The 21,171-nt window shown below is 40.7% G+C and overlaps 1 protein-coding gene across 40 annotated transcripts in view; it reads right to left on the reverse strand.

The window, feature by feature from the left end:
* Nucleotides 1–21,171, reverse strand: part of PKP4 (plakophilin 4) — a 257,836-nt gene that overhangs the window by 79,584 nt on the left and 157,081 nt on the right. For 26 of the 40 annotated variants that reach the window (XM_070070834.2, XM_017342867.4, XM_051849505.3 and 23 more), the window contains one exon: nt 5,901–5,932. The exons of 1 other annotated variant lie outside the window; for it this stretch is intronic. In XM_070070834.2, coding sequence (XP_069926935.1) covers nt 5,901–5,932 — 32 coding nt within the window. Of the gene's footprint in view, nt 1–343; nt 480–5,900; nt 5,933–11,656; nt 11,723–21,171 lie in introns of all 40 variants that reach the window. 13 more of the 40 variants (XM_017342866.4, XM_070070829.2, XM_008258608.5 and 10 more) reach the window with 2 other exon arrangements.

Raw genomic sequence — 21,171 nt, forward strand, 5'->3', positions numbered from 1 at the left:
TTGCACCAAATCATAAAGAAATAGAAATCTTATCTGGCTAGGGCTTCCCAAGTTCTTCCTTAGAAAATGATACTGCAGTAAATTAGCTATTTAAAAACAAAACTCAGCAGCTGGCCTGGCCTTTCAACAGAAGGCAGCACCCTGAAGAGGCACCTGAGGAAGCAGGGACTTCTCCCAACAGCGATGCAACTACTGCCTGGCTACTAAGCCACCGTACTGCTGAAAAGTCTTAGGCCAGGCTTTTCAAATCAAATTACAGAATGTGAAAGTGAGAAGGAGGAGATGCAAAGAAACTGCAAATAAAAGTCTGAAATATAAAGACAAATGAGGGACATGAACAGACCTTCGATCTTAAATCTTTTTGTGGGTCTGGCGCTGTGACGTAGCGGGAAAAGCCGCCGCCTGCAGTGCCGGCATTCCACGTGGGCGCTGGTTCGAGTCCAGGCTGCTCCACTTCTGATCCAGCTCTCTGCTATGGCCTGAGAAAGCAGTAGAGGATGGCCCAAGTGCTTGGGCCCCTGCACGTAGGAGACCTGGAAGAAACTCCTGGCTCCTGCTTCGGATCAGCGTTGCTCTGGCCATTGTGGTCAATTGGAGAGTGAACCAGCGGATGGAAGATTTCTCTCTCTCTCTCTGCCTCTTTTCTCTCTGTGTAGCTCTGACTTTAAAATGTATAAATGATTCTTTAAAAATATTTTTGTGTAATTCTTTCTTATATAGGAGATCACATGAATGAAGGAAGAAGTGGCTTTTGTTAGGACCTAGCCAAAACCAAGTAAAAAGAAGACCTTTCAAATATTTTTCATATTTAATCCATCTGTGGTTCATTCTGAATAGGAATGCCTAATTCTAAAAACAAGATGACATTCCTATTACATTCTGTATCTCTTGTATACAAAATGGTAAGAAAAAAATACACCTGAAAAACAGCAGCAAGACTTGTAATTATTAATGTACACTTGAGCTTATAACAGCATCTGTATCAACTAGGAAAAAAATGAAAGAAATTAGATTTGACTCTTATTCATAAAATCAATCTTGTATTTTCTCCTCTTACAACTTATTGTCACGGGTACAATTTAAATGTCATAAGTATGGCTGAAAAGCAGGCAAATTTAAGAAAAACAAACAACTAAAATTAATAGAGTTAAAATACTTGAAAGTAAATGCCCGTTTGGAAGTTAATACCATCTCCTTTCCCTGCCAAAGAAAACACATTGAATTCAAAACACATTTAATTTTTATGTTTATGAACTTGTCTATTTAACACACTGTAAGCTGGCTGCATAGCCTTCTAAAGTGATGAAATATTAAAAAGGGAATTGAAAAATGAAAGACAAAACAACTAAGCACATCACAGTAGATTTGCTATTTGGTTATGATAAACATCCTGATGATGGGGTCAAGCGAGTGAAGCTTAGTGAATGTACAGGAAGTGGGCAGAAAGAATGTGGGAGCCCTAAAGATATCAGGTGCTGTCACATGTCTACATGATCTTCGCTCCTGCTGTCTATGCTGTAAGTCAACGCACAATTACACATAGTGCCTGCTGCATTTTGGTACTGAAACACCTATGACGGGCCTCTCCAGCTCACCTCAGTCAGTGCACAGACTGCCATGGGGGTAGGAGGAGCACTGCATGGAGAAGCTGGCATGCTTCTCCTGCTCCACTGTGGCCAGCATTTCTGGCAAGGGCTGTGTCTCCTTCCTGATTCCAGTCAAAGCTGGACACCTTACTGGCTCCCATCCCACCCTCTTCCCACTGCTCCATCCCCGGGGCTCTGACAAAAACCAGCTACCCCTTAGCCCCTGCAGTCCTAGGAATGCTAGCAGCTTCCTGGCATCATGAATCTCTTGGGGGCGTCATGGTCCTGTTTAATTCTGTGAGTCTTCCAATCCACACTGAAATTCTTGGCATCAGACTCTGTACACCGAACCACCTGATGTGAGTTCTGTTTTCCCAGCTGTACACTGACAGAGCTGTTTTCCTCGAGCCACAGAGAACTGTTACCCATCAGACACTAACCCCCAAGATAAGAAAAGGGTTCTTTCATATTTTATGGATAATTAGAAATACAAATGATGATGTCAGTGAGGGAATATAAGAGAGTCAATATCATATACCTGGAAGATGAGAAAATTAACACAATCCTGCAGGAAAAAACCTTAATAATGTCATATTTTAAACAATTTTCTAAAAATCTAGCCTAAGATAAATCAAAGGTGTGATAGCTACCAATGTATTTATAATAGTGAACAATCAGTAACAACCATAATGTCAAATAATGGAGATAAAGGCAAATGTATATATTTTAAACTTCCCTTTATGGTATTTCCTACCCTATTACAAGTGTACTTGGTAACACAGCTGCATACGGTTCACTTGCCTGAAGCCTGAAGTCCCTAGAGGGAAAGGCTGTTTGATGTAAACACAGCCACGTGCTAAGCAACTGTTTAGGACTCTCAAGAAGTATTTCTGGAGTAAGTTAGTTACATGGTATAAAAGTGAACCTACAGAAGGATTTTATATTAAATGTAAATGCTTATGATATATTGTGAAAAAAGTGACAAGTACAATTGCACTTACAGTGTTTTCAATTTTGCTTAACAGGAAAAAATAAAATTATGTATAATACAGACATACAGGGAGACTAAGTGATAAGAGAGATTATGAGTAATTCAATTTTCTTTGTATACTTTTCTATATTTTCCAAATATCTTCTGATGGGTATATAATAATACATTTAGCATCAGGAAAAAAAATTACTTTTAAAATGTAAAAAAACAATTTGATAGGGAGGCAGCTGGTAGGTTTAAAATACAGCTTGCTTTAAGAGTCAAAACTAAAAATTAAGCAAAGAAATAAAAGCACATTAGCTATCAGGGAAATTTAATCCAGAACCCTCCTGAGTTATTACTCCATATCCACTAGGCTAGCTTGAATAAAAAAGATGGCAACACCTATTGGAGAAGAAGTAGAAAAGAGCCCTCTACTGCATTAAATGTAAAATGATGAAGCTACTCAGAAAACAGTCTAGTTGTTGCTTAAAAGTAAAATGATCACCACGTGACCTAGCAATCCCACTACTAGGTGTATTCTTAGAGAGGTAAAAATATACATCCAAAATTTGTACGTGAATGTTCATAGTGGTGGTAATCCTAACAGCCAAAAGTGAAAACAACCTAAATATCCACCAGCTGATGAATGGATAAGGAAAATGTGTTACATCCATACAACAGAATATTATTTAGCAGTGAGAAAGAATGAAGCTCTGATCCACACTACAAGTACGAATCCCCATAACATCATGCTAAGCAAAAAGCTATTCACAAAGCACAAGGTTCTGTATGATTCCAGTTCTGTGAAATGTGGTTAGTGGTTGTCTAAGACCGGGAAGCTTGGGGAGAGAATGGGCGTGACTGCTATTTGGTACATGGTTCCTATTAGGGGTGATAAAAATGTTCTAGAATTGGTTGTGGTGATGGATGCAATGAAAGAATCACGGAATTGTAATGGGTAAATAGCATGGTATACGATTTATAGTTCAATAAAGCTGTTAAAAGAAAAATAAAAGGCTTGAAGGGAAGCGACAGGACTGGGTTCAAATCCACGTGTCCCAAATCTAATGGGAAAGACAGACCCGTAACACTGCGGCACATGGACTGTTCAGGCTGTGAACACTTCACATGCACCATGAGGCAAGTTAAGAATCAAAAGTTCTCAGGATTAAAAATCCCAGCTCATAACTTCTATGTATATATTTTTTCCGAAGTATATGTTTTGTTACTGAAATTAAAATGCTTATATCATCTGCTCCTTAGGGATATTTTTAATATCTGCTAAGAATTGCTCATTTTCCAGGCACTGAGGTAGACAGAAAACAAAAAACAAACACTTTCCCAGGGCCTAGACTTTAGTTGTGGAGCTAATATATACATATTCAAACATTCTGGCGACAAGGCAAAGCAGCACTATTACTCACTTAGGTATGCATGTATCCACTCGCTCACGTGACCAGTCACCGGGCTCTACCACCCACAAGGCCTTTGGAATATCTGGTGAACAGGGCAGACAGACTTCTCGTTCTCAGTAATGATCTTGAGGGCCCTGACCGAGTGGGGAAGCAACACTGCTCTCATCCGACTTCCTGCCAGCCCCGGGCCGGTTTCAGGTCACTCTCTCTTCTCTCATTACCTCCCAGGAAAGAAACGCAGGCTGCTCTCTGAGGGTCCAGCCTCACTCCCGCCACCTCACGTGTCCCTCACCCACAGCGCTGCGCCCCACACGTCTGAACCGCGTAGCCAAGTGTTAACACACACGCAACCGTCAGTTTGATAGAATGCTTTCCTTCACATTCGATTCAGGGCTTTCTGCAGTAATCACATTTCTAAAGGCTTTCAATGTTTTCACTTGCTATCCTTTAATCATCTGAAACCCAAAACACTGTACCCTGTAGTGCAGGGCGCTCTCCTCAATCAGCTCCCCATCTCAGTTCAACTCCATTGTCTCGGTGGTACCAGTATCCTTGCAAACTCAAACCACAACGTGATCATTGTCTCCCCCCTCTGCCCCCAAATCTGCCTCTGCTTCCTCAGCGACCGCCGACTTCAGAGGATTGCACTGACCCCAAACTCAGCAATATGTTTCTCGCTGGTCTTGTCTCTAATTTTGCCTCCCTCCAGTTAAAGCTCTGTTATTTCTTCCGAAGAATGTGGAAATTATGTGATTGCTTTGTTTAAGGGATTTTCAGCATCTCCCCAGGACCCCTGAGAGACTTCAAAGTCCTTGGTACTTACAAATTTCTATAATTTGACACAATGCAGCCCTCTAACTGTGCCTCTAGCCCTTTCCCATCCCACACCAGCTTTAAATATTCCCATGTGTCACTTCTGCTGTCCCTCTGCCGGTGCCAGTGCCCCTGCCCACTGCACAGGCCCACCTTCTCTGCAGAGCTATCTCAGGAGCGGGCTGCCTGTTAAGACCACTGTCTCCCGGACACGACTCCCTTGGCAGTCTGCCACGAGTTATTTCCCTCTGAGTTTCCCCTTGATGAAACAGCTGTTTGCATGTCTTATTGTCAGGTAGCTTTCCCTCTTCCTCTGTCTCACCAACAGCATGAGCGAGCGCTACATCTCTGATCAGCTTGTGGGTGAAGCAGCAGAGTGCCCCGCATGCGAGCAAACACCACTAGAGTTCTAGCACCCAGCTCAAGCAGCTAGGTAGCAGGCATTTCATAATCTATCTTTTCCTTGGCTCAAGCCTTGTTTGAAAAGTGCCAAAGCATTTAGGTATTGAAGCTTCTTCTGGCATCATTTTTCACAGTGTAAGTTCCAGGGGTCAGGGGACAAGGACTTGTCTGTACTGTGCTCATCACTGTTTGCCTGGCAAGGTGCACTGTACAGTACATGGTGCAGGTGCTCACATACTTACTGAAAGAAAACTGAATATGAAGACACCAAATATTTGTAAAAGTGGCATACATTCTCCTTAATTTAAGTCATCCTTCAGATGTTGAAACTTTAGGGCAAAAAAGATAAAGAGCTATAGTAAAAGCTACCAGACCATACTGGGCTATATTAAAACTACCAGATGGTCTATATGTAGACATATAAAGAAAATATGCATTGCAATCCCCTGTGCATGAGAAACCCTGTCAAAGGAGACTCGATCTGTATAAATGAGTAGCCAGCTTCCCCAGATTACATAATGACCTTTTGTGAAGTCTTCCCTGTGTTTCTGTGTTTTCTTATGATGGAAAAGAACATGAAAAGATATAGCCTTGATATTAAAAATATTGCTGTCCAATGTTTTAACTTAAAGAAAGTGAAAATATGCAAAGCTATCCAATTATGTTAAATACTAATTGTATTAAGAAGTTTTTAAAAATAAAAAGTCATACCTGATCTCCAAGGAAATGACTTCTCAGTTGAGCTAGAGAAAAAAAATGAAAAGAAAAGAACATTTATTTTCTTTGTCATGAAATTTAATTGTGGAGCTCTTTTGCATATAAGCATTTAATTTTCACATGAAGTTATATAAAGTATCAACACCTCAAATAAAATTTTAAATTATGCCTGTATCTAAGTTAATTTCTAGACAATATTAACCTCCCACATCAATTTGGGACAAAGCTGCATTTCCATTTGGGAATTAAGGCAAATTATAAAGTGACATAAAATTCTCCTTGAATAAGGTAAACAGAGGAGTAGAATTACTAGATAAAGAAAATGTGGTATATCATTCAGCCATAAAAAAGAATGAACTCCTAACTTTTGCAACAAAATGGATGAAACTGGAGATCATTATGCTAAGTGAAATAAATCAGATCCAGAAAGACAAACATCACATGTTTTCTCTTATTTGTAGAAGTTAATACATGAAGAGAGTATGAAAACTGGGTGAACTGCTTCACTGAGTCACACCATGTAAACGACAATACATTCTTCTCCACCCACCACCCCAAAGAACCTGAACAACATGGAGAGTATCTTCCAAGAAAATGTGTCAAGTTACCTTATAATATTTACATCCCATCACAGGACTTCACATAAAAATGTTAAGATTTTACAAGCCCGAATACAAATTTTGCTATGTCTGTTCCTTGGCTGATATGCACACCTCTTTAAAAACAGGGTACATGAAAATCTGTGCCTCCCTGCTCTCCCCAGCCTTCAACTCCCAGAGAGAATCATGGTGTAAGGGGACAAAGTGGCAGAACACTGCAACAGTAGCTTGGATTAAAAAAGAATTTATTAAACACTAGATTAAAGCTCTTCACATGTATCATCTCTTTTTTATTATTCAAACATATGAACAGGTTCATTATTATCTTTATTTTTCCAGGTTTAAAAAGCCATATGCTAGTAATTGGAAGAGCTGGGATCAAACCCAGGGCGGTCAGTGCTCCTCCACTGTGTGGAACAGGTGGTGATGTGCCATAAGTGCCCACATACACATATACACTATGCCTAGAAAGAAGTCCAGAGAAACACAAAGCAGAGTGCTGGCACCTTTTCTATGTGGTACAAACATGAGGATTTTCTTCTTTTTTAAATACTGGTATGTTTTTTGAAATTAGAAAAAAATAATACAGGTAAATGTTTCAGGAGTGCTTACTAAATCTACAGATGTGTTGCTCTGAGCTTATGGGAATATTCTGTAAAATACAGGAGCTAGAGCAGTTGAAAAGAACAATTCTAGCAGTGCTATAGCTCTAGGATCCTAAGTAACATTTGCCCCAGCTCATTCTAGGTTAGTGAAACTTTGCTGTTGGAAAGCCCTGATTCAGTTAGAACTTCCTGGACTTCAATTGTGTGTGGGGTGTGCCTTTTCTGCAGGACAGTCTGGGCAGTTCTCACTTCGGTACTTTGAATCAGGTGCAGGCAGCGAGGACATGCTTCCAACCAAGGGTGTCACTTAGTTAATGCTCGTCTTCTGCAGAGCACCTGCGATGCTCCTTTATTTATTTGATGCACTCTTACTGAAATCAAGTGACTAGTGGGGGAAAAGAAAAAGGAAAATTTTGCCAATTATGACTCCTATTCCTTTGCATAGGTCACTAGCTTCTTGTGGCTCCAAAAGTTGTTCTCCACACCGAATTTCAACTTAGAGTGAATCTGTTTTTGTTTTTAATTCTATCACCTGAATCAACTTTCAACATGCTGAGCTTGATATTACCCAGCTGTGTTCCTAACAAAATGAGCACACTTTATGTGAATATCAAAATACATGGTAAATCCACTGCCATCCAGAGTGTTTAATATAATCTGAAGTTTCTTGGTAATATCAGGAAAGTTTATTATCTTCTGAGTTTGAAATTTCCATGAACTTTAATGAAATACCTTTACAAGATTTTTAAATCCTTACAATTATAAATCATAGACTATAATTCCAGCAAATTGCTCAAATGGGGCAAGGGCTGTGAATGTTTTTCTCATCTCTGAATGTCAAGGTTTAGCATACTGCTAGGCACAGAGGAGTTGCTTACTACATACATGTTGTCGTTACAAGACAAACCGAAAAACACCAAGCTCTTCATTGTTTTGTGTGATCAGGTGCATACATATTTGTTTAAGAAGGTCAATTCATTCTCCCTCATAGAGGTAGGAAGTGTCAGCATCTTTGCTGTTGAGAGACTAGTAAAGTGTAAAAAGGCATTCTCAGGTGAAGGCAGTGGGAAGCTCCCATTAAAATTAATTTCCCCTATTCTGTTTCAGGTGTAAGACATAAATCACGGGGCAAACATGTTAAGGATAAAGATTAAAACAAAGCAAAATGTCCTATGACATATTTTGAAAACTGTATATTCAGTTCAATCACCTTTGCACTAAATTCCCCAATACCGAGCAACAACTGCTCACTGTATGTTACTCAGAACAGTCTATTTCCCTCTTGGGTGACTTCATTTTAAATAAATCCCAACTTGTTCACTATTCAGGGACTGAGAGATTAGATAACAGATACATGGGATCTAGAAATGCTGTTAGGACACGGAATGCAACCAATGTTTATTGAAACAACAGAGGCAGCCCCATGTTACAAACCCAGGCTCATTCTCCCTTCCTTCCTTCTCTTCCTAGAACCATGTATTCTGAGAAGCACATCCCCATCTTTTCTTGACCATCTTCCTTCCACGTGTCCACAGGCACTGTGCCCACACAGGACTCCATCCCTGCGCCCTGTCACTTCTCTTCTGAAGAAGCCAAGCAGCTTGTGTTGAAGAGCCTCCGTTGGCATGGGAAACATGTTTTAAAACACAAGAACTGAACCACCTGCAATAACTTTGTTTCAATGGGAAGAGGCAGTCATAATTTCTAATGTCATTCTCAACCACCCTTCAGAATAAAACTCATTCTTAAATTTAGGACTGTCTGGTCACACAGTGAACCACAGTTAAAAGCAAGTTCATTAGCAACTTCATAAACAAAAATAATTTTAATATAAAAATAGCAGTTTTAAGGAGAACACTATGCCTGCATCATACTATTACATGAAACTACGAAGTAAATCACTGTAAAATTCTACAGACTTATGAAAGTATTTTCATTCAGATACAACTGGAGGCAAAAATATCTTTGTTGGACATTTACAGCAGTGTAATGTCTAACAACGCTCCTTCCTTTGGCATGTTCCCAATTTACCAGTTAGGAAACATGTCTGCTCATGCCGAGTGAGAATCCACAAGGAGCCAAGGGCAGGATGGCAGCGGGATCCTGAGCCATCCACGGGTGGCAGCGGGCACTTTCTGGACACCCAGACTCAGAGCCTGATTCTCTGGCCTTCCTAGACATTCTTCACGCTAACACCCAAAAGCTTTCAGTAAGTTCCTTTTCTGCTGAAACAAGCCAGAGAGGATTCTACTGTTTATAACCACAAGTCCTGAACGATGTTATCAAATCAACAAAACACAAACAGGTCCCCTGGAAAGAGCTCAAGCCTCCTCAACTGTAGACCCTATTTCTACTGCATAAAAATACATGTAACACTTTGTATTCAACATGTTGAAATATGCCGAATGCCCACTCCGACTCTTTAGTTCTTAGACTCAGTCACTCAAACTGAAGAGCAGGTTGTCCTTGTACTGTGGGGAAGCTCTGTGAGGGTGTGGCAGTCGCCTCCAGTCCACTGCCAGAACCTAAGGCAGTTCCCGGTACGCGGCTATCACTCAAAACATGTGCGTTTTGAATTCACATTGACTCCCACTGACCCAGTCCGGGCCTGCACCCTGTCATCCTGCTGTGGCTGGATCACGGTTTCAGTCGTTCTCCTAACTGGTCTTCCAGGCTGCGGTTTCTCACCCTTTCAGGCTCTCTTCCCATGCTGCTGCTACTGTGATGCTTCCTGCACTGAAGTCTGATGCCATTCTGCTGCTGCTAATACACAACACATGTGCAGACGACAGAACGCAATGTCTCAGGGTGGCAGACACTCCAACATCTTAGGATGGCACAGGAGACCCCCCAGCACCCGGCTCCTTCGAGTTTGCCCTCTCCCACACAAATCTACACTTGAGGCTCTTCTAATTACTTGCAGTTGCTTCACACATCATGCTGTTTCACACTTCTAATTCTATTTCGGGGGCAGAATGTGCAGAAATACACTTTGGAAATTCTTTCAGAATTACTTAAATTCCAGAATGGCATGTGCAGGTACTATGTAATTATATATATATATATATATATATATATATGTATGTATATATATCTCCCATGAAACTAAACACTCTAATACTAAATTTTACCTTCACTTTGTAGCACTTTCTACAATAGCAGCAATATTTATGGAAAGTGTTGCACTTAATTAAGTCAGTCACCAATTTGTTCCTAAAATTTGCCTGTGATGTATACCAGCCTGCTTTAGCAGACACACTAGGGGAAGGGCAGTGGGGAGCTGGATGGAGCCACCTGCTAACTCTACCACACCTTTCCCCTCACCTCCTCTAAGGTCTAGACAGGCAGGCTCATTGCATCTCTACTACACATAGGCTACAGACACTAGGCTCCTACAAGACGCACTGAATTAGGACAGGGTCTAAGAAGCTATTTCTCTGTAGAAAACAGAAGCAGGTCTAGCTCAAGATTAGAATACAATTCAGCTGAAAAAGTGACCGCTCTATTAAAAACCCTGTTTTGGGGCCAGTGTTGTGGCATAGTGTGTAAATCACCATCCGCAATGCCAGCATCCCATATGGGCACCAGTTCGTGTCCTGGCTGCTACACTTCCATTCCATCCCAGTGCTAATGGTCAGGGGAAAGTAGTGGATGATGACCCAATTGTTTGAGTCCCTGCCTGCCACGCTGGAGAGCCAGATGGCTCCTGGCTTTGGCTTGATCCAGCCCTGGCCCATTAGGCCATCTGGGAAGTGAACCAGTGGTTGGAAAATCTGTCTTTCCCTCTCTCTCTGTAACGCTTTCAAGTAAATAAATAAATCTTGAAAAAAAAGTATTGTGTTAAGAATTACATACACATCAGTGTGATATACACATTATAGAAATATACAACTGTCATTAATAGCTATAAAAATTAACTCTGGCCAGTCACAAATTAACTTGCACTTAGTATTAATTGGCAGGGATTAGTTACAAGAATTATCCAAGTTATTGTTTTATTCATGTATAGAGCCTGGGTGTGTCCCACTGTCTGGACTATCTACCATCTATTACTCTTTCCCTGGCAGCCAACAACAATCCTTCAAGAATTAGCTTGGTGAGAGTTGATCACTTCCTCCTTTATGTCAATAATGTGCCCAACAGCTCATCTCTATATTTGCATTTTTCATATGATTATAATTGTAGTAACTGTTTATCTACATTTCCACTACCTACACAGTATCCTTCTTGAGGGTCAAGACTGTGTCTTAGTCCTTCCTATATCTAACTAGGAAGTGACATTATGTAGACATATTTAAGTAAAAGATAGGTGATCTTAACTCTTCAGGCTGTTGTGTTTTAAAGGTCAATCACAATAATTTTAGAAATTGTTTCAATCATTCTACACAGGTATCAGACTCATCCCTTTGCTTTGACTCTGTATCTTATGCAAAAGATGTTTATTGTATGTATCACATATATTCATTCATAAAAGGATTTGTTGATCATCTACTAAGTGCTTGTCATTGTTAGAGGCTGGGGAGACAAGAGCCTAAAGAGAACTTACAAGAGAGCCTTTGATGTCAGCATCACAGGGTCCAGCATGGTGCTGACTAAAGATGCATCCAAACATCTGTAACAATCAAAAGCGTGAAACATTTTTTAAAACAAAAACTAAGACCTAACACTCCTACTCATCTATTAAAGGAATCTAAATTGATATTGGGAGCACCCAGGCAGGAATGTGAACCTCGAGTCTCCAGTGGGAGACATATGGAGCAATATAAAACATATTGCCATATTCTCCGACTCTTATCTTGTTTAGACAAGGTCATAGTCAAAGTGGAGGTTCTCTCCTCCCTTCAGAGAAAGGTACCTCCTTCTTTGATGACCTGTTCTTTCCACTGGGATCTCACTCGCAGAGATCTTTTGCCAGAGTGTCTTGGCTTTCCATGCCTGAAATACTCTCATGAGCTCTTCAGCCAGCTCCGAATGCCTTTAGGGCTGATTCTGAGGCCAGAGTGCTATTTAGGACATTTGCCATTCTATGAGTCTGCTGAGTATCTCACTTCCCATGTTGGATCACTCTCCCCTTTATTTACTCCATCAGTTAGCGTTAGCAGGTACTAGACTTGTCTATGTGCTCCCTTTGACTCCCAGTCCCTTCACCATGACCAACTGTGAACTGAAACTGATCACCTGGAACAGTGAGATGGCATTGGTACATGCCACCTCGATGGGATTGAATTGGAATCCCCTGGTATGCTTCCAACTCCACCACTTGGGGCAAGTCAGCCTGAGCATGTCCCAAATTATACATCTCTTCCCTCTCCCATTCCCACCACCATGTTCAATAGGGATCACATTTCAGTTAATTTTCAACACTTAAGAATAACTGTGCATCAATTACAGATCTAAACCAGTCATATTAAGTAGAACAGATAAAAAAACTACTAAGAGGGATAATGTATTAAGTTGTTCATTAACAGTCAGGGCTATGCTGATCAAGCCACCATTTCCCATAGTGTCCACCTCACTCCAACAGGTTTCCCTCTTGGTGTTCAGTCAGTCGTCACCGATCAGGGAGAACATGTGGTATTTGTCCCTTTGGGACTGGCTTATTTCACTCAGCATGATGTGTTCCAGATTCCTCCATTTTGTTGCAAATGACTGGATTTCGTTGTTTCTTACTGCGGTATAGTATTCTAAAGAGTACATATCCCATAATTTCTTTATCCAGTCTACCGTTGATGGGCATTTAGGTTGGTTCCAGGTCTTAGCTATTGTGAATTGAGCTGCAATAAACATTAGGGTGCAGACCGCTTTTTTGTTTGCCAATTTAAATTCCTTTGGGTAAATTCCAAGGAGTGGGATGGCTGGGTCGAACGGTAGGGTTATCTTCAGGTTTCTGAGGAATCTCCAGACTGACTTCCATAGTGGCTTGACCAGATTGCATTCCCACCAACAGTGGGTTAGTGTCCCTTTTTCCCCACATCCTCGCCAGCATCTGTTGTTGGTAGATTTCTGCATGTGAGCCATTCTAACCGGGGTGAGGTGAAACCTCATTGTGGTTTTGATTTGCATTTCCCTGATTGCTAATGACCTTGAACATTTTTTCATGTGCCTGTTGGCCATTTGGATTTCCTCTTTCCATTCTCACCACTCAAAAATTATAAAGGGCTGGGAACCAGCCAGTTTGGGAGACCAGCAACATAAAATCCTACACATGCAGGTAAATCTGACATTTCTTCTGTTTTGACAGATAATCTCTTTAAATGGTTGTTGAAAGCATCCCAAACAAGTAGCACTGCATGGCCTACTTCTTCATTATCACAGTGTGGTCTTTCACAAAATTCTCTCAGTGACTTTTAGGGTTTCTACTTTTATCGAATAGAGTTAATTAATGGATGGATGCTCACCGATTAAATGTCTATTTGTCTTTATTCTGGAAATTTGAACAAATACATTTTTTTTTGACAGGCAGAGTGGACAATGAGAGAGAGACAGAGAGAAAGGTCTTCCTTTGCCGTTGGTTCATCCTCCAATGGCCGCCGTGGCCGGCGCGCTGCGGCCGGCGCACCGCGCTAATCCGAAGGCAGGAGCCAGGTGCTTCTCCTGGTCTCCCATGGGGTGCAGGGCCCAAGCACTTGGGCCATCCTCCACTGCACTCCCTGGCCACAGCAGAGAGCTGGCCTGGAAGAGGGGCAACCGGGACAGAATCCGGTGCCCTGACCAGGACGAGAACCCGGTGTGCCGGCGCCGCAAGGCGGAGGATTAGCCTACTGAGCCGCGATGCCGGCCTGAACAAATACATTTGTATATTGCTGTCCTGACTTTGTAACCTGGTTACTTTTGAGTTTCTCAGTAGTTTCATTCATTTGAGCGCTGCTCCTAAATTTAAGTTACATACAAATTTCTGTATTTTTCTACACATATTAACTGTTGAGTAAGAGTTAAAATATTACCTTGTATTTACAGATGAAATCTCAGTAGCTTGAATAAAATTCCAAATTGTATTACACTGTTTTGCTACCAATAAATTACTGCCTTATTTTCAATTTATATTTTCCTCATCTTAAAACTTGTCCTTAAATTTTGTCACACACCACTGGTGCCCTTTAATAGTCTACTAATCAAAGTTACTCCTGCAGCAAATGTTCAGATTTTTGGATTCATATTTAAAATCCAAATATTTAGCACTGTCAAAAGTTTTGGCAATTATCTCTTAGCTCCTTATAATTTCCACTGTAATTCATAATTTTATGTTTTAATTGTTTTCTAGGTGTATTTCCCAGTTTCTTAAAAACATGGAAACTTAGTTTTTAGTTTTTATTTTTTGGCAATGAATTTACCTTGCAATTACTTAACACCTTTTATCCTGTAGGCATTATAAGTAGTTTCTCAATGAACTGCCTCAGAATCTTCTTTGATATGGACACTGGTCTTCACAGTGCCTTGGTCAATCCATATTTTCCATTACGCACCTGGGATTCCCCTCAGTCACCCCAAGGAATCTGTCAAAATAGCTATTCACGATTTCCAAGTTTTGGCCTTACTTGGAGTATTTCATAATACATTTAATACTAACTACCTGTATTAGTCTGTTTTCTGTTGTTTTATTTACATACCCATGGCTGGGTAGCTATTATTCAGCTCACAATTCTAGATGTTCAGGGCATGGCACCAGCATCAGTTCAACTCTGGTGAGGACCACATGTGAATGGCATCATGAGGGTAGACGCATGTCAAAGAGGGAGCAATCAATCACAAGGCAGGACAGAAAGTCAAAGAGAGGGGATGGGCATTCTTGCTACTTCCCACCAGACTCTGCCTCTTGAAGTCTCCCGCCACCACCGAAAAGACCAAGTTCCCAACATATAGAGCCTTAGGGGATGCACTCAAGCCACATTCAAGCCATAGCATGACCTTCAACTCAGCACAACATTCTATTGAATACACTTACATTTTTAAACCTTCATTAATTATAATCAGATTAAGCTTTCAATCATGAAAAGGAGATATCACAACATACTTTAAGATTTTTATTTGTATCTAGTATTTGCTTTGGCTTCCATTTTAACTAGTATATTTAAAATTTTGCTCAGTCTGTCTCTTTATCTGTTTGTAAAACATTCCATTAGTTTCTGTGAGTTCTTAGCAAGGTTAAGCTCGTTGTGTGCTTTAGCTTTCTTCACGGCTCTTGATTTTATGCCACTTTTTCAAATAAATGCCTGTGGACGTCCCAGGTCTTAAAGCATTCACCCTGTGGGGAAGCCGAATTTCTCCTTACCCTGGCCCTCAACTGTAATGACCTTGAATTCACTTTGGACTCATAACCAATGTGGTGAGAAGCAGGACCTAATAGACTGAGATGGAATAAACAGCTCCCCAATGCTATAATCCTTTCTGATATTCCAACAACTGATAACAGCCCCCAGTAGGTAACTGTCAGGTTATGGCTAGTTTTGTTTTTCCTATGTTTGGAAACAGGGTCCTCGTCTTTTCCTTTCAGTTAGATAATGACTGACTAGGAAATAAATCCTTAGCATTAGCAACTTAAATTGAGAACAACTAGAACAGTTTGACAAAATTAAACAATCTATCATGATCATTCTTCCCAGCACAGTGTGGAGAGCTCTTCAGCCTTCTCCTACATTATTAGCCTGTTCAGGTAAAATCACAGACCTGAAGGTTAGTATGTTGTAAACCAGACAATGAAGGTGAATTGAAGGTCCTAATTGAAGAAGAGGGGAGCTGGGGGGCAAACTATCTCCACTCACCATTTTGCTGCCCTGAAGGGGCTCGGAGGACCTAGTTTGATAAATCAGTTGTCTAGCAATCATACTCTGAAAGCTACTTCTTGATATTTAACTACATTTTTTTGGGAACCTCTTCCAAATTTATTTAATGTTAATTCACAAACAAGCTCAACAAAAACAAAAGTGAAAACTCTCCCTCCAGAGCCATGTTTTTTTCTTGACTGAGGCTTCTCTATACCATGTTACCAGAGACTCTGGGCAATCCTCCATTGCTTGGAAACTGATTCTCTCTGAGAAAGGCCCACTGATAAATTCTTCCTGGCTTTTCCTCTGGATATCCACTAGCCCTCTCTCTTTTGAAGCTTCTTCTTAAGATCTCAGTAGCCAGGGAAAGAGAAACTGAATTTGTTATTTTTTTGGTGTGATTGTGTTATGACTTTGCCTCTGAAAATGGTACATGTCTATAATTTGAAACAAGCAAGGCATAAGAAATGAGACAGGGTAAGGGGTCTTTTCTCATAATTATTTATATGATCTGAGGGTGACAATGAGGTTACAGAAAAGGAAGAGCACTTGAATTAAAAATGATGTCTTTCATATAGGATACAACTGCCCCTGACCCATCTGCAACAGGACACAGCCATCACTGGCAGAGATGGATTTGTCAAACCAGGTCTATTCCTAGCCAGTTAGTTCTGTGACCAACAGAATGAGCAAATAAGACAGCTATAGGAAGGCAGGTCTGATATTTCATGGACCACAGAAACGGCCAAAGGCACAGGGTCTCACTCATCTACTTATATTTCTCTTCCACTGATACTTTACCTCTTAGAATTTACTTTCAAAATTTTAGTTTTAGGGTTGGCATTTAGCGTAGTAGTTATGCCAGTGAGGATGCCACATTCCACTGGGGTGCCTAGGTGTGACTTCTGGCTCTGGCTCCTGATTCCAACTCCCAGATAATGCACATTCTGGGAGACGGCAATGATAGCTCAAGTCGTTGGGTTCTCATCATCCAGGTGGGGGACCTGGATTGACTTCCCAGCTTCCACTTTCGGCCTGGGCCAGTCCTAGTCACTGCAGGCATATACAAGAGGATGCAGGCACTTAGGGAGCAATCAGCAAATGGGAGCTTTCTTTCTATCTGTCATCCTCCCCCTCTCTCTTCTCTATATGTCTCCCAACTATGTAAATAATTTAAAAGATTTAGTGTTTAAAAATTCATGCGCAACAGGGACAGCAAAAAAGTATGACATAAAGTACAGTCTGTTTCCACTGGCTAACAGCAAGTTTGAGTAAAATGTGTGACCAGCCACTGCAGTGAACGTTTTTAGACTCATTCCTGGCCCTATTTTTTTTTTTCATTCTTGTTTTCTGAGTTCATCATCCCATTTTTCCCTCATACTACTCAATCTTATTTTTGGACCTTTCTAACTACTGTATAAAATGTATTCCAGGAAAAAGTATGATATAAATAAATAATATTATGACCAGTTTCCCAAAGAGAAAATTACTTATTTGATGCCCAGCAAGAACATTAAAGGAACAGGAAATACAATTCAAGCAACCTTCATGGGGACTAGAGGTGAACACATTTCAGAAGATGTTAAATAATCTTTGACAAAAGCATTTTGTGTTAGTGCTTTGAATCTATGAATAAAAGATTCAGAAGACCATATGGGAAGGGGAAGATCAAAAAGGATGTAGTACTAGACAAAAATGAGACAAACAGTTCCCTCTGCTATCCCCATAAATTATACAGGAAGCATGACTTCTGTTTAAGCCCAGCCCATAACAGGTGTTCAGCAAGTCAAAGTAGAAATCAGAATGGAAGGTTTTCTAACATTTTAGTTGACAATTTAAAGAATAAGAGCAACTGAAATGAAATGAGTAAATGGCTAAACACAACACCAGACTTTCTTCCCCTAAGTGTGCTGCCAAAACCTACAATCTTATTTAAACAAAGAGTTGACCTTGGAATGCTCATAGATGGGCTACTGAGAATTATGTGTGCAAGATCTACTACTGTCTTCCTTATTTGATTCTTCCTACACCTTCCAATAATAAACATAAAGGGAATATTCTTTTTTTTTTTTGACAGGTAGAGTTATAGACAGAGAGAGAAACAGAGAGAAAGGTCTTCCTTCCATTGGTTCACTCTCCAAATGTCCGCCACAGCCGGCGCTGCACCGATGTGAAGCCAGGAGCCAAGTGCTTCTTCCTGGTCTCCCATGCAGTTGCAGAGGCTCAAGCACTTGGGCCATCCTCCACTGCCCTCCGGGGACACAGCAGAGAGCTGGACTGGAAGAGGAGCAGCCGGGACTAGAACCTGGCACCATATGGGATGCTGGCGCCGCAGGCAGAGGATTAACCAAGTGAGCCACGGCACTGGTCCCAGAAAGGGACTATTTTTTAGAATTTAAAAACAAAAACAGAAAAAGCAAACACAAATATACTCTTTATATTTAGAAGTGCATAAAACAATTTAAATCTTATAATTTTAAACAAAGCTGGCTCTGGTAAGGGAAGGGTAAAATTCCTGTCTTTCAACTTGTATAAGACCAAGCATAGCACAACAAGGGACAAAGCTGTACATCTCTGTAAGAGACACACTGGCACCCAAAGCACTCAAAACTCATAAATAGCTTTGTTGATGATGCATGTTTTTACTTGGTACATTACTTAGTATTTAAAATGTTTTGAAAAGTGCATGTCAAATTCTACTTAAAAGAAATTATAAATATTATTTAGCTTCAGTGTTTTAAAAATTTATTTACGTGAAAGCGAGAGTAAGAGGGAGAGGGGGAGGGGGAGGGAGGGGAAGAGAGAGCTATCTTCATCGGCTGGTTCATTCCCCAAATGGCTTCAAGAGCCAGGGCCTGGAACTCCATCTTGGTCTCCCAGATGGGTGGCAGGGGCTCCAGTACTTGGACCATCTCCTGCTGCCTTCCCAGGTGCATTAACAGGAATCTGGATCAAATAAGGAATGCCAGTGACACAAGCAGTGGATTAACTTGCTGTGCCCCAACACAGGCCCTTTATCCTTGATTTCTGTTTAACATTTACTCCCTGATCATTTACCTGCTGGGATATTCAAATGCAAATGATTAATTTACATACAATTCCTTGACATTAATGTAAAGGTACTATTAAATTTGATGTGTCTAAAGATTGGCAAAGTACCATTTTGTATGTTGAATACAAAGAGTATGCACTTATTTTTAATTTTTATGAACAGTAAGTTTACATTCAAAGAAAAAATATATTCTCATTATTCTAATTAAAGAAAGAATACTTTTCTTAAATTTTTGCTGGGGTTGTTGAAAAAAAAAAACTGCTTGTATCTCAGCATTTTCAACTCCTGATCCACGGACAAGCACTAAAAATAGCTGTTTCAGTGCTTAAGGAGGAATGGATGTGGGATAGAATACAGACCCAGGATCATCAATAACTGTCCTGGAAAAAGAATAGACCCATAAGGCTGCAGTCAATAGTCAGCACTGCATACCACCATGTCTCTAGGAAGCAAGACATCTGGGATCTAGGAAAGTGGGTCTAAACTGCCTTAAACCCCTCTTGGAAACATTCATGGATCCCTCATTTGTCCCACATCTCCTTAACACACTCTTGTTTCCTTCTCTTCACTTTTAATGCTACACATAAATATGTACAGGATTTCCAAACTACTGCATAGGGAAAAGAAACAGAAAGAAAGACTAGCAGCAGTGACATTGATAATGAAGGGTCAGGTAGAGGGTCTTTTTTTTTTTTTTAAGATTTATTTATTTATTTGAAAGTCAGGGTTTCAGTAAGAGAGACAGAGGGAGGGAGGGAGGGAGAGAGAGAAAGAAAGAAAGAGGGAGGAAGAGAGAGAGAGAGAGAGAGAGAGAGAGAGAGAAAGAAAGAGAGATCTTGTATCTGCTAGTACACACCCCACATGGCTGCAATGATCAGGGCTGGGGCAGGCTGAAGCCGTGAGCCAGGAGTTTCATCTATGTCTCCCTCCTGGGTGCACGAGTCCAAGCACTTGGACCAGCTTCTAATGCTTTCCCTGACACATTAGCAGGGAGCTGGATCAGAAGTGCAGTAGCTGGGACTCAAACTGGCGCCCATATGGGATGCTGACACTGCAGGTGGAGGCTTAATTTTCTACAACACCAGCCCCTAACTTCTGATCTTATGTGTACATTTTGTTGAGTTTTGATAAATGTGTACATCTGTATAACTACCACTCCAATCAAGATATAGGACATTCGGGATGCTGGCACTATAGATGGTGGCTTAACCGCCTAGAAGGTCTTTTTTTAAAAAATAATTTTTTTAACTTTTATTTAATAAATATAAATTGCCAAAGTACAGCTTTTGGATTACAATGGCTCCCCCCCCCCCATAACTTCCCTCCCATCTGCAACCCTCCCATCTACCGATCCCTCTCCCATTCCATTCACATCAAGATTCATTTTCAATTATCTTTATATACAGAAGATCAATTTAGTATATATTTAGTAAAGATTTCAACAGTTTGCACCCACATAGAAACACAAAATGTAAAGTACTGTTTGAGTACTAGTTATAGCATTAATTCACATTGTACGACACATTAAGAACAGAGATCCTGCATGAGGAGTAAGTGCACAGTGATTCCTGTTGTTGACTTAACAATTGACACTCTTGTTTATGGCATCAGTAATCACCCTAGGCTCTTGTCATGAGTTGCCAAGGCTATGGAAGCCTTTTGAGTTCACCAACTCCGATCTTATTTAGACAAGGTCATAGTCAAAGTGGGAGTTCTCTCCTCCCTTCAGAGAAAGGTACCTCCTTCTTTGATGGCCCCGTTCTTTCCACTGGGATCTCACTCGAGGAGATCTTTCATTTAGGGTTTGGTTTTGTTTTTTTTTTTTTTTTTTTTTTTGCCAGAGTGTCTTGGCTTTCCATGCCTGAAATACTCTCATGGGCTCTTCAGCCAGATCTGAATGCCTTAAGGGCTGATTCTGAGGCCAGAGTGCTGTTTAGGACATCTGCCATTCTATAAGTCTGCTGTGTATCTGGCTTCCCATGTTGGATCCTTCTCTCCCTTTTAATTATATCAGTTAGTATTAGCAGACACTAGTCTTGTTTATGTGATCCTCTTGACTCTTAATCCTATCATTATGATCAATTGTGAACTGAAACTGATCGCTTTGACTAGTGAGTTGGTATTGGTACATGCCACCTTGATGGGATTGAATTGGAATCCCCTGGTATGTTTGTAACTCCACCACTTGGGGCAAGTCAGATTGAGCATGTCCCAAATTGTACATCTCCTCCCTCTCTTATTCCTACT

Source organism: Oryctolagus cuniculus, chromosome 3, assembly GCF_051225735.1.
Source record: "Oryctolagus cuniculus isolate XC-2025 breed Fujian yellow rabbit chromosome 3, ASM5122573v1, whole genome shotgun sequence".
In the NCBI taxonomy this organism is placed as follows: Eukaryota; Metazoa; Chordata; class Mammalia; order Lagomorpha; family Leporidae; genus Oryctolagus; species Oryctolagus cuniculus.